This window comes from Penicillium hispanicum (assembly GCF_028827665.1).
Source record: "Penicillium hispanicum strain IBT 35686 chromosome Unknown utg000004l_segment0_segment0, whole genome shotgun sequence".
Classification (NCBI taxonomy): domain Eukaryota; kingdom Fungi; phylum Ascomycota; class Eurotiomycetes; order Eurotiales; family Aspergillaceae; genus Penicillium; species Penicillium hispanicum.
The window spans coordinates 3,642,172-3,655,351 of record NW_026623196.1 but is presented as its reverse complement, the minus strand read 5'-3'; the positions used below and the strand labels follow the sequence as shown (position 1 = coordinate 3,655,351).

The 13,180-nt window shown below is 49.3% G+C and overlaps 6 protein-coding genes across 6 annotated transcripts; 3 read left to right on the top strand and 3 right to left on the bottom strand.

The window, feature by feature from the left end:
• Window positions 1–2,874: 2,874 nt before the first annotated feature.
• N7459_005120 (PP2C family serine/threonine-protein phosphatase) lies at window positions 2,875–3,941 on the top strand (the record flags this gene model as incomplete). The annotated part of the gene is made up of 2 exons (XM_056944304.1): window positions 2,875–3,128; window positions 3,446–3,941. 2 exons carry the CDS (start codon window positions 2,875–2,877, stop codon window positions 3,939–3,941), a joined length of 750 nt encoding a protein of 249 aa, XP_056801187.1.
• Window positions 3,942–4,242: 301 nt separating this feature from the next.
• N7459_005119 (GNAT family N-acetyltransferase) lies at window positions 4,243–4,791 on the top strand (the record flags this gene model as incomplete). Its single annotated transcript, XM_056944303.1, has 1 exon — window positions 4,243–4,791. The coding sequence occupies one exon, from the start codon at window positions 4,243–4,245 to the stop codon at window positions 4,789–4,791; it is 549 nt and encodes a 182-aa protein (XP_056801186.1).
• A 402-nt stretch (window positions 4,792–5,193) lies between these two features.
• On the bottom strand, window positions 5,194–6,766 carry N7459_005118 (acid phosphatase; the record flags this gene model as incomplete). Its single annotated transcript, XM_056944302.1, has 4 exons — window positions 5,194–5,990; window positions 6,040–6,330; window positions 6,386–6,530; window positions 6,584–6,766. 4 exons carry the CDS (start codon window positions 6,764–6,766, stop codon window positions 5,194–5,196), a joined length of 1,416 nt encoding a protein of 471 aa, XP_056801185.1.
• Window positions 6,767–7,837: 1,071 nt separating this feature from the next.
• On the bottom strand, window positions 7,838–9,826 carry N7459_005117 (uncharacterized protein; the record flags this gene model as incomplete). Its single annotated transcript, XM_056944301.1, has 1 exon — window positions 7,838–9,826. The coding sequence occupies one exon, from the start codon at window positions 9,824–9,826 to the stop codon at window positions 7,838–7,840; it is 1,989 nt and encodes a 662-aa protein (XP_056801184.1).
• A 1,585-nt stretch (window positions 9,827–11,411) lies between these two features.
• On the top strand, window positions 11,412–12,315 carry N7459_005116 (ATG3/ATG10 family protein; the record flags this gene model as incomplete). The annotated part of the gene is made up of 4 exons (XM_056944300.1): window positions 11,412–11,552; window positions 11,686–11,781; window positions 11,840–12,055; window positions 12,121–12,315. 4 exons carry the CDS (start codon window positions 11,412–11,414, stop codon window positions 12,313–12,315), a joined length of 648 nt encoding a protein of 215 aa, XP_056801183.1.
• A 98-nt stretch (window positions 12,316–12,413) lies between these two features.
• On the bottom strand, window positions 12,414–13,096 carry N7459_005115 (U2 snRNP complex subunit MSL1; the record flags this gene model as incomplete). The annotated part of the gene is made up of 3 exons (XM_056944299.1): window positions 12,414–12,695; window positions 12,762–12,975; window positions 13,032–13,096. The coding sequence occupies 3 exons, from the start codon at window positions 13,094–13,096 to the stop codon at window positions 12,414–12,416; spliced, it is 561 nt and encodes a 186-aa protein (XP_056801182.1).
• Between the last annotated feature and the right edge of the window lie 84 nt (window positions 13,097–13,180).

Sequence of the window (13,180 nt, the reverse complement as noted above, 5' to 3'; positions counted from 1 at the left end):
GGACTTAATGATAGGTAGGTCTTTTAGAGTTGTATCTGTATTATCTGGGGAGCTAAAGTATACTAATACTTTATTATTTACTGTGGCTGCTGAGTGCTTATAGTCTTTTAGATATTGGTGTAGCTTATTGTTTAATATAAAGGACTCACTATATTATATATAGGTGATACTGTTAGAGACCTCTATTTAATTATATAATAGGGTATCTATATTTTTTTCTGGGGTTTTAATATATATAGTATCTAGTTTATTAAAGCTATTAGGGCTAGTAGGGTCTATGTAAAAAATATTATTATCTATTATACTATTATTAGTGTAATTGGTATCTGCTATTAGTGGGGTGTTAATAAAAGAGACGTTCTGTGGGTCTTTTTTAGGGTTAAAATAATATATAGTTTGATAATATTTATATCTATAGAAATAGGGCTAATAACTGTCTGCCTATATATAGTATATATTTTGTGTGTAGTGTGTATCTTATATTTATAGGTAATTAGTGGGTAAATATTGATTTTGCTGATTAGTGTATTAGTTATTAGTATAGTTTTGGTTTTACTGATTCTGTATTTAGTTATTAGATATAGTCTGCTAATATAGCTGATTCTGCTAAATGTAGGAAAATTAATATTGTTGATACTGATACTAATACTACTATTGTGTGGTGTATAGCTAATACTACTGCTATTAGTAGCTATAACTAAACTATGGTAGAGGTAATTATAGCTATTATATAGGTAGTATCTGAGTGTTAGATTAGTAAAGATGTTTATTTTGATTCTACTGTGGCTTATATTAGTTGTAGTTAGCTTAGCGTCTATGGTTCTGCTAGAATTAGGGTTAAGTAGGGGTTATATACTGCTATATATATATAGATAACTGATATTGATATAATTTTTGAAAGTCTGATATTAATATTTACTACTAATAGTGGCTATCTAGCTTTTTAATAAATATAGATAAGGTGGTTATAGATATAGATTCTCTAATATTATACTAGAGTTAGAGGTTAAAGTGGAGCTATACTGCCCTAAGCTATGTAATAATACTAATAGGGGAGCCTTTACTTAGCTTAGTTACTTATAAGTTATAGAATATATTTTATGCCTATTCTATAACTAAATAGTGTATTATAATATTTTACTAGCTATAAAAGGCATTTATTATATTAGCTTATATAGTAGTGGCTTAGGTCTTAAAGTGTCTCTTTAGTTATATAAACTATCTAGTGTTAAGGGATATTATATTTAGATCTATTTGCTTTTTATCTGAAAGTTTTATTACTTACTAGTAGAAAGCTTTATTATATAGGTATCTTAGGAGATTTATATAAATAATATCCTTAGTTTTAAGTAGGATTTAGGTATATAAGATACTAAGGAAAGTATAAATATTTAGGTAATAGGAAATATCCTTAATAGTCTTAATATAGATATCTAAATTAGGATCTAGTGTAAAGTAACTAATCTCTTTAGTTTTTTATTAAGATCTACCTATATCTAGTTTAGGGTTACTATTGCTTTTTATAGAGCTAGTAAGGCTAAGTAGTCCTAGGGGACTAGATAGGCTAAAGACTAGCTACTATATTATTAGGGTCTATATCTGTATCTATAGTGCCTATATATTCTATGCTAGAATATATATTATATTATAGATTTTTGCTAGCTTACTATCTTTATTAGATAGGTTTAGGGTATCTATAATAGGTTTAGGCGAGTTATATATATTAAGGGCTAAATATATAGATTAAGAGGTATCTAAAGGTAATATAGTTTTATAATACTAGGTAAATATATTCTACTTTAATATTTATAGGATAGATATAGATTATATATATAGGCAATTTCCCTATACTAACTTATATAGGTTTAAGAAAAGGCGTAGATTATATAGGTTTAGGTCGTTAGATATAGTAATAGAGACTACTAGTGCTTTAGGGATCTAAAGTATAGATTAAGGTATCACTTACTACTAGATTATATATATATATATATAGGTAAAATCGCGAATAGCGCAATATAGCTATAATTAGTTAATCGCCTAGTCTAGGGGATATAGGTATTCTTATAGGAGACGAGAAATATTAAAGTGAGAGATAATATAATTAATATATATTTAGAGCTTAGTGGTGATATTAGTCTAAGAAAAATTCTAGGTATTAGAGTAATAAAGATATAGCTAATAAGCTAAATGTGCTATATTTATAATATCTCTGTCGCGATTATACAATATATAGTGTGTGTGTATAGGTTAATATAAGCAGAGTTTAGCTGAACCCTATACTTATATAATATATATATAATATAAGTAAGAGACAGGACGAGAGAAAAGATATAAAAAGTGTAGCTGTGAAGACCTCGACAGTGAGGATTTGAATAAGAGTATATACTAGAAACCAGCAAAGTGCGTAGATACTTAGGCTCAGAGTGGAATATCGACGTTGAGTGATGGCGATACTATACGCGGCTGCTGGAAGCCAGCAGAGCGCGTTAACGGCGTAGATTGAAGGACTCAAAGACTCGCAGTCGTTTAATCAAATCAGAAGACGTAAAAAATTAAGCCCAGAGAACCCTAGCGAACCGAGATATGCTACCAGTTGGTACGAAGTGAAGGCGTAGAGAAGTGTAATTGATTAAGTAAGTAGCGGACGGCTACGTGATAATAACTATTAGGGATCACCTGATCTAGCTCCGTAACAGTATACCAGCGAGGCTCGCTCTGAGAACGCGCACACCGCGGCATCGGGCGCTTCTTGGCAGCGAATGTTCGTCCTTGGAAGTGTCACATTTTGCACTGGGAGTACTGGCATATTATCAATATTCTCTGAAGCAGCCCGCTCGAGACCTTTCAAACGGAGATGGCGGGACTCTTGAGGACATGGTCCCCGTTCACGTTAAATCTCTCCAACACCCAACAGTCGGCCGCCAGACACCCGCATTGTCTGCAGAAGAAGCTACCAACCGGCTACGAGCCAATGAGACAAGCTATCGAATTTCAGGATTGAATATTGGCCGCTATGATCAGACAAACTTGCCCAGTAACGGGGTGATGGAAGATGCACAGTCTGAGGCTGTTGTTGAGATGCCCGATGGCCGTATATTGGGCTTCTGGGGCATCCACGATGGCCATATGTGGGTGACATCACACTCTCTTCCGATTTTGACTGGCTGACAAGCGCCCATCGTGATATATAGAGGACCAGCCATGCCCAATGCTCTCTCCAAGTCATTGTACCGGCGGTAGCCCTAGAGCTAAGCAGAGTGTGTTCATCAGGACATCCCCGGAAGAGTTGATTCCGCAAGCTATTAAAAATGGCTTCCTCAACGTCGACAACTATTTTGTTTGGCAGCACCGCAAGGAGCTTCTCCAGCGGCTTCCTCAACGTCGACAACTATTTTGTTTGGCAGCACCGCAAGGAGCTTCTCTAGCACGACCCTCCAACGTCCAGGATAACCAAAGATCCTCTATCTCTCCCTGCCGTCCATCTTCTCAAGGAGGCATTCACAGAGGCCTGTGCTTTGCTATCTGTCTACGACAGCCAGTCTCGGGTCCTCCATGTGGCAACAACCGGGGATTCTCGTGCCGTACTCGGTCGCCGCAGTGACCAGGCTACTTGGACGGCAACCGTCCTTTCTCTGGATCAGTATGGATCGAACCCCGGTGAACAAGCACGGATCCGCTCCCAGCATCCCGGTGAGCCAGACGTACTGAAAAATGGCCGTCTTCTCGGTAGTCTCGAGCCTACCAGAGCGTTTGGTGATTTGTTCTACAAGTGGACGGATGGCATGCAGAGCCAGATCCGGTCGCTCTTTGTCAACGACAACAACCTGGAGAGACAGACCGCGCCCAATGCAACACTTCATGATAACTGGACAAGAACAAGTTTGATCTATTGGTTACGAATGTGTGTTGGAGACCACGAAGTGTGTGGAGTAACAGTGTGAAGAATGTAAAGACAAAATGAAACGACCTCGAAATGGATCTCTCGTGCTCCATGACCTCTAAACTGAAAGTATCAAAAATGCACGCTACGCCCTTGGTGTTATCAGAAGTCGTGAAGGGAGGAGATAAGCCATGCCAGCCAAGTCCTTCGCGCCCTTCCGATTACATGACGCCCTTCCTAGGACGATGGCGGGCTATCTAGCACACATTTTCAGTATTTAAAGGCCAAGTCATCTCGTGGAAACGCAAGAAAATCTCACAGATAACTTCACCTCGCATCATTGTTTAACGCATAAATTCAACATGACCACGGGCAACCCCGACTTCCGCCTCGCAACCCCAGACGATGCCACGTCCATTCAACGACTAGTGCAATCCGCCTTTCGCGCCGAAGACAGCAGACAAGACTGGACCGCCATTACCGAGCTCAACGAGAGTTTTCGCGTTGACGTCCACGAAGTCTTGGCCGGCATTACCAAGCCAGGCAGCGCGATCATACTCGCCGTCAACGATAGCGGCAACCTAGTCGGATCCATCACGGTTATCAAAGGAGGAAGCAACCGCGCTCGCCTTGCCATGCTCGCCGTCGACCCAGGTCACCAACAAGGAGGTCTTGGGCGTCAAATCTTGACTTATGCCGAGGAATACTGCCGCCGGGTCTGGGGCGCGACAAAGTCGGGATTGAATGCCCTGTCTACGCGGCAAGCCCTGATATCGTGGTACAAGCGCCGGGGCTACTACGATACGGGCGAGACATCGCCGTTTCCACGGGAGAAATTCAGTGGCCTGGCATTGCCGGCGGACCTCTGTTTCATTGAACTCGAGAAGGATCTGGTTTCAAGCAGAGGATAGCTGTGCTTGGGTGTGGAGGCGCTAGGATTTAGTGCTATGTTGTCAGATGAGGAGATCTACCTTCTTTTGTTGATCTCTGCTAGATGTTCAATGCTTCTACAAGTCATGGATGTATATAGTTGAGAGCGAGTGATAATCGACCCAGATGGGGATACGATCAGAAACTAAAAGAGCAGCTTGACTCGAAGAGTGCAGAAATGTCGGAACGCTTCAAGCCGGAGTGGAGACAAGTTTTCATCGTAAAATAGGAAGAAGTTGGCTTCCCTAAGCTGGATTATAGCGCAGTAGGATGATTATAACAGTTCAAAGATATATAACCATCCAACTTTGTTGCCAAATCAATTGATAGCCAGATTATCCCAACCAAGCCCATCTCTGCCAAGATCGTGATACATAACTAGCCTATAGGAAGCTCACAAGAGCTGCTAGAACAGCAGCCACGGAGCCGGCAGCCGGAATGGCCAAAGCAGAAGCCGCGCCAGCACTAGCAGAGGCCGAGGCAGAAGAGGAGGAGCTGGTGGTGTCGGAGGTCGTGTCATGGACGACAGTGCCGGTGGAGTTGACACCAGTGACATAAGTAGTGCCATTGCGGGAGTAGGGAATACCCACGTCCAGGCCGTACCCGGTATCGTAAGGGAAGGGCGCAGTGTAGTTGTACGTAGGAGTCTGGCCCTTGTAGGCATCAACAACCGCCTGCAAGATACCATTGCCGGACGAGCAGGACTCGTTGGTGGTGGGGATAGGCCAGCTGGCGCGGTACTTGGACAGCTGCGACTCTGAGAGGGGACCGGGCAGCGACTCGTTGATGTAGAGGTGGGTCGGGTCGACATCCCAGTTCGTGTAGCCGACCTTGTCGGCGACGAGCTGAAGCAGATTGGCACCGCAGTCCCATCGGCCGAGCGAAGGCAGGCCCCAGTTAGCCTGGATGGAGGCAAGAGTCGAGTAGTGCGTGTAGACGGTGTGGTCCTTGGTACCAACGAGCTCGTCAGGCACAGCACCTCCCAAGAGAATGCTGAAGACGCGGTTGCGGTCGCTGTACTCTTCCGATGCAGGGACGTTGTAGGTCTCAGTTTCATCGAAAGTCAGCAAGAGCAGGGTGTTGTCCCAGAAGTAGGTGTTATTCATAAGCTCGGAAACAAAGCCACGCAGCCACTGCGAGCCGTACGTGATGTTCGTGTCGTGTGCGTCGTTAGTCATGTCTGGGCCAATTGTTAGTGTTGTTGAGTCGAGAGTGAGGAAGAAACATACTAGGTGTGATGAAAGCCCATTGCGGCAGCACCTTGTTATGGATGTCATCGTAGAAGTTGGTGAAGTTCTTGATTAGGCGTAGAGCGGTGTCGTTACTCGAAACCGAATCAAACGACACCAGCGGGTTATGCTTCCGCATATAGTCATTGGCGTAGGTGGCCTGGTTGGAATAGTTGTATCCCTGGAAGCCGGGGAATGGCATATGCTCCTGGTACTCTCCCCAGGAAATGCCCTTGGTGTTGAGCAGATCGGCAAGGGTTGAGACATTAGAAGGGATGAAATGGAAATTGTCTGTCGGACGTCGTTAGCGTTAGGCGCATATGGAGAAGATAGAAGACGGACTTACCATTGTCCATGCCATAGTTGTCACCACTCGCGGAAGCGACGTAGTTGGGCTGAGAGGGGTGACCAGTACCGTAGTAGTTGGTCAGGGTAATGCCCTTGCTCGCCAGCCACTTCTGGTTGGGGTCAGAGGCAGCATTGCTGTAATCCTGCGATAAACATGAGCGCGGGTTGCATCCATTGTGGTCGCACGAATACTTACGACGTTCTCCAGCCAGATCTGGTAAAAACGGTCAAACGCCTTGCCCGTGACATTGGACGTCCAGGCCTGGGGCAGAGTGGTCGCTTGGGCTTTCTCAATGGCAGCCAATGGAGGCTCGGTCGTGGTGATGGTAGCACCAGCGGCCAGACCGGCCAAGGCAAACAGAGCAGTCACGGAGGCCATTGAGAGGAATGCTCTAAAAGCGAGGATCGAGGACAATTAGAGAGAAGAGGGCGACTGGCCGTCAGAAAAGGTGCTGGTTGCCCGTTCCTCTTATAAGAGTATCGCAGGCGTTTGAGTAGATGCGTCAGTGGAGATGTTGATGGGGCCGAATCCAGGACCGCCGGAGCCAATGGCATGTGCGGGTCGACCGCACGTTGCTAGGCGGTTGGAGATGAATCCATCTCGATTGGCGGGTCTCGGGCGGAGCGGGCAAAGCTCGATTGGGAGTGTTTAATCTATGCATCGCGAAGCTTTCCGACTTCCCAACCCGGCACGCAGAGCCGTGGGAAGTTGTGATGACCAGCCAATCGGGCCATCCCAATTTGCCCCATGTCGTTTAATCGGACGTGATATCCGCTTTGTCGTTTCGCTTTCGGAGTCTTTCGAGCGAGCTTATCCCACGTGTCCAGCCCAAGTACACAGGGCTTAAGGTGCTGCGCGACGATACTAGAAAAATCTGCCGGGACGAGCGCGACTAACGTGTTCACTAATACTGAAATGGTATCTGCGAATCGAATTAGAGAAGTTATATTGATTGCTGGCCTCGGAGATCCGCCGTTGCTTCCGGACGAGACGATTCTCAGATCTCGTCCTCGTGGCTGCTCCTCATACCAGCATTCGCGAAAACGAGATCTCGTAAGATCCAGCAGAAGCAATTTCTAGGCACGCCAAATGCGGCTGCAACCGAACATCGAACTCTGCTCACGTCCAGGAGGGTCGAAAGTCTATGCGGATCCAAGAGCACAGGATTTCTGATTATCATTGTGTCCACAATCAAATTGATAATGAGCCTTCCAATTACCACGAATTCCATGGAATATCAAGAACGCCCACGACAATCAAAACCAAATGAGGGTATACCCGGACCAACACCATTCAATCGCTAATCCATCACCAACGCCAAGAACTTTTGTAAATAGACTCGTGGGAGACCGAAACATGACAAGCGGGAAGAGAATGAAAGAGAAAAGAGAAAGAGAATTAGAACGAGAAACTAGAGAACGAGACCAGACACCGTGATTCGCATTAATATTAGTGGAGTGCATAAGCAGAAGTCATCATATGAACATCGGGTGGGGGAAGTGCCTTCGTCAATCTTCGTCGCCGGTAGTCCTGGCTGCGGCTCCGAGGCCGCCCGCGGCTTGGTTCAGGAAGTGAGAAACTCATTTCTTCGCCTGCAGGAAGAGAGTCCGGAGACAAGATCGTAGGGAGTGGGGGGACCTCAGTGCCAGGCTTTTGACTCCACGCCCGACTGCCATGTCTACTTCGGGACCGAGAGTGGGAGACCGAGCCCTCGTATCGTCGGGTGAGACGATGCTCGGAGACAGGCCGGTGCACGCGGGTGCCGGTTTCCGAAATCAATTGCGGAGTAGGTGCTATGTCCAATGTATTCGGCGAGCCCGAGCTGTGCGCGACATTGACCGTGCTTGACGATGGGCTATTCGCATAGAGAGAACCTCGGTTGGCAACAATATGTCCTTTTGGTGTCGGAAATGAATGAGTTGCGTCTAGCATAGCAGATCCGGGACGACCTGCGACGGCATTGTCATGCATAGGGTACTCTGTATAGCGAGGAGCACACAGGGTGGAACGACGACTCCGGATATCTGACTGCGGCGTGGCTGGGCCACTCGAGTCGTACCAGCGCACAGCAGATGGATTCGGCCGCGAGAAGTTCCCGGGCATGGCTTCTTGCAGAGTGAGGTGGCCTTGCACTTTCTCAAATGGGCGGGATCCGAGCTGATCACGTTGAACTGGGACCCCGCTGTCTGTAGCGAAGGAGAGGGACGATTGAGAGTCAAAGGACGCTCGGGTCTGGCTTCGATGGACGGAGCGAACGGAAGCCGCAGAGCTGTAGCCACTGTCGGACTTGTTGAGAGATCGAGAGCTGCTTCGATCAATGCCAACCTCCGATGTAGTCTTTCCTAATTGAAGATTACTATCATCACACATTCCAATGCCCTCGTCTTCCAAATTAGGCGAGGTAAGCACCGATTTGGACTGTGAAGGAACTGCCAAGGTCGGGGACTTCTCGAAGGAGAATGGACTTCCCGGAGCGTCCTCTGATTTCTTCATGTCGATGATAGAGGGAATTTCCAACGTAGAGCCTCTGGGACACACAGTTTCGACGTTTTCCAATCCAAGCCCCGGTCCAGCTGTCACAGTTCGCCCCAGAGGAATGCGTTCACTGGGACATGGCGAGACACCACCATTGACAACCCGTAGAGACCCGAGCTTTAGTGCTCCAAGCTGAGTATACCTGGCGTCCGCGGGGCTTCGAGGTCGCGCTGGAGGTGCGGTAGGGAGGGAAGCTCTCTGACAAGGAGGCAATGGCCACTGCAAGACTGTAGACTCTCCTGGATCATCAGCGTGGCTCTCGGGCTCTCCAATCGGCGATGGGACACGCCGAATCGCGCCTGTGGTTCGTCGGGTGGCCACGCCGGGTCTCGTCAATAGAGACCGCCGGCGAGTGAGTGAGAAACGTTGGTTGTCAACCAGAAAATGGGTGTTGGAGGATGTTGCGGTTTTGATAGTGTTTTCGTAAATCAGACTCCGATTTCTTTGAAGGGGAGTCTGGACTGAATTGGCCCGCCTAGGTCGCTCTGGCGCAAATGACGACTGTGACGAACTACTGAAGATGGCAGATTGATACGACGCTCTTCTGACGGAGGGACCGAACGAGACGGTGTCTGATGCAGGCGAGAGAGGCTCGATATTGACGTGACTGGGTGATAGAGTTGGGGTTTCCATATCCTGCTCCGGTGCAGTTGGCTCTGCTTCAAACAAAGTGGGCGGGATCTCTCTGGGCTTGGGAAGAGTCGTTCTGATATCTTTCGTGACAGTAGACCCTACCCAAGGATTCTGCCAACCAATCAACCCGCTGGCTAGCTCCGGCTGGTCCGAGTCTGGGTGAGGCTGCACGGGGGAGCTCAGAGCCGCCACCCGTCTGCTCAGAGGTTTGGAAAGTCGGTTCGAACGGTGCGTTTCATCCTTCTTGAGAGTCGACTGGAAGTTGCCCATGACTTCGCGGGCGCCCGTCGCGCAGGTGGATGATGGTCTTGGTCCCCGGGCTTAAGCTCAAGGGGACAGCATGCACAACATGGGGCGATGGACACCGTAATATACAAGTCGGACGGCGGGGCAGAGGCAAACGCGCAACGCGATCAAAGGCCCGGCAAGTTCCCTCTTTCTTCACGCAGCTGATTAGATCGGATCCTGGACAATTGACGTCAAGACCTGCCCGCAGTCGCTGAGCGATCGATCCGAGCCCCAGCTCGTGCAACCCCCGTTGAGTTTGGAATTGGACGTGCGATTGGGCGGCTGAAGAGTCGCCGAGCGGAAAGGATGGAGGCAAGCCTTGTTTCAGATTGGAGGAAGTCTGCGGGATCGGTTGGACGAGGCGGGACAATGGACGGGGATGAAGCCGGTTACGCCAAACAACAGCAGCAGCAATGGGAGGAAGATGAGGGTATTCGCAAAAGGACACAAAGCAAAAGCGCCGTGAACCATCTGTGGCTGCACTCCGTATCCAGCACGAAAAGACGCCCTCGCTGGGTTTCTTTTTTTACCCCGGAAATCAAGTCAATTGGGGGTCCCGGCGAATCAACATCCAACAAGCGGATCGGCGGTTATTAAGATAGTCAACCAAGGAAAGCATCGGGGGAAAACAAGGAAGTCGAGGGCACGGGCAACAGGGGGAAATACACCTCCGAGTGGAGAGGAGGGGAAAGGCGATACATAAGAGTCGAGAGGCCGAGGATGCGCGAGAACCGGTTGCGTTTAGTGTGGTTTGAGCACGAGAGCGAAGTAAACCGGTGGAGCCATGGCGGACTGCATGCGGAAGAAAGAGATGGATGGGTAGGATGATAATTCTTGAGGAGCATTGAAGATCAGGAGCAATGCGCTGGAGACGATGGATCCGATGTCGAAGCGGAATGAGCATGGCGCCGTTCCTCCTGACTGCGCAGAGGCGTGGATCAATTGGCATCCGCAAGCGGGAGGTTGGCGTCCTTGGGTGTCCGCTTGTTCTCCGTGCTTAGCGCCGGAACTAAGGCCTGCACCGAATGATGTGCTTGGTCGGAATCGTCTCTCTTTGCAATTTGCATGGTTGACTCGACTGGTGGATCGTGGTATAGTTCGTTCCTACGCGGCGGTGTGCCGCCATCACCAATCCAGGGGCGCAATGCGCAATGCATACTGCAAGATGACTGCGCTGCAGGGCCACAATCCAAAGCTAATGTACAGAAAATGGATCAAGATCAAGTAGGGGAATAGCCCCGACGCGCGATGAGTCTATATCTGATCGGGGTCGTTCTGAGGCTTCCTGCGATGGGGCCCGTCGTCCATCACTAACCGCAGCCGATCCCTTCCCTCCCCAACTCAACGCCATAATTCCATTGTCCCATATCCGGCCATCTACCCCTATTGGGATCGCCGCACGACGTGCAACGGTTGCCACTGCCCAGATCTGATCTTGAATCTCTGTGCCGAGAGCGTCGCCTCGAAAACGCGGGGGCCTGGAGAATTCTCACCCACCGCCCACTCGCACAGGGCGCATCGAGCTGCATCCGGCGACGTGGTTGACACCGCAACCCAAGAGTGGCGCATGGCGTGCAGTCTGTCCGCATTTCCGTGGCTCACGCCCGACGAGTTCGATCGCGCCTGTCGAGCTCTGGCCGCTCGCTGCACCTCAGCCCGCGATGGGGATGGGGGCTGGTCCATGCGACTCGTCACACAGGGTCAACAGGTAAAGAGACTGCCCCCCTGGCCGACTGCATAATCAGCGAACTATGTTCCGGGCAAGATCTGCCAGGAAGAATGGAAGATCTCGACGTAGGGGAAGACAGCTGTATGGATTACTTATTGATGATTGATCCTAGATGGCGACCAGCCTCAAAATATCGCGACGGGTGGAAGTGCCTAGCGACGCTACGGACGCGGCGGATCTACAGGAGGCGTTGGAAGACGACGATCCGGTTCGCGCTGCTCAGCCTCGCGTCCAGGGATACACCGTGTCTAACTGGCTGACCGCAGGAAGCTCTCGTTCGCACCGATCTCACCCCCAATCTACAGATAGATTATGATATCGTGCTCTCCCCCACATATCAGGTCCCCGTGTTGTATTTTGCGCTCCGCTGGAACCATTGCCAGGGTCCCGTTGGGCTGGACGCCGTCTATCAGTATGTGGTCCCGGAACAATACAGGAAGGAATTGAAAAGTGTGGGTATCATGGGTGGAATCAGTTTGGGCGTAGGTGCCCCTCCAGCCAAATACCCTCCTCGCGACGCGCGTGTCCAAGTGCTCATGTCTCGTAGTATCATCCCGAATCTGGCGCACCAGCCTTCTTTGTTCACCCGTGCAACACTGCGGATGCGATGGCGCAGATTGCAGATGCACAGAGCGTCACTCCCGGGACGTATCTACTCATCTGGCTGGGGCTCGTAGGCCATGGTGTGAACCTGCACGTCCCATGCGAGCTTGTCATCTCGGATGGGTCCCGCCCATCTTAAGACACCTTGCAACTGCAGGGAAATGCCGAGCGCGAAGACCTCCCCGGAGCTTCCGTCACTTCCCAGCGCGGGCCACCTCATGTGGCCCTGGTCGGCCTTTAATCCTCGTCGGAAGAGGCTTCCATCGGTACATCGCTGTCCTCCTCCATCGGCGCCTCTCCCTCGTCGCTTTCCTCCTCGCGAGGTCGCTTCACTCCGTGCGCGTCTCCATTCACCTCCGTGGCCGCCGGTCGTGTGGGAATGGCACCTGGCGGCCCACTGAAAATGGACTTCTGAAGATCGGTCGACACTATGCTTGGGCCGGCACCCGGAGCAGGGACATTGTAGGTACCACGGAGCTTTGCAAGCACATTTGATGTCCCCTTACCATAGACAATTTTCTAGAAATCACAGTGAGCATTGGTGCTTCCCCAATTCTGAACGCCTACACAAGCCGTGGAACATACCATCTCCTTGCCGAAAAAATTGAACCCTTGAAGAGCGCGCATTGCCTGTGTGCTGGCCTGAACATCCTTAAAGACGACATGTGCCTGGCCTCGCATTTTGCTCGTCTTCATAGCCACAACATCAAGGACAGTACCGTAGGTGGAGAAGAGAGTGTAAAGGGATGACCGGAGGTCATGCTTGCGAAGCTTGTCCGGAAGGTTCGTACAATACAGTCTTAAGAGTTGTCAGTACCGGATGATATGCCAATTGCGACCAAAGGGTGAACTCACGTCTGGTTGGGTGGTCCAACGTTCTTGGTGTCGGAGCCTCGAGCGGGTGCAGCCTTGGAAGCCATATTGTCGATCAAAATAATGTTGATCCAGCTATGACGCTGCAGGCCTGGAATGAGAGCAAGAACTGCCGGTGGTGAGGAAGATTC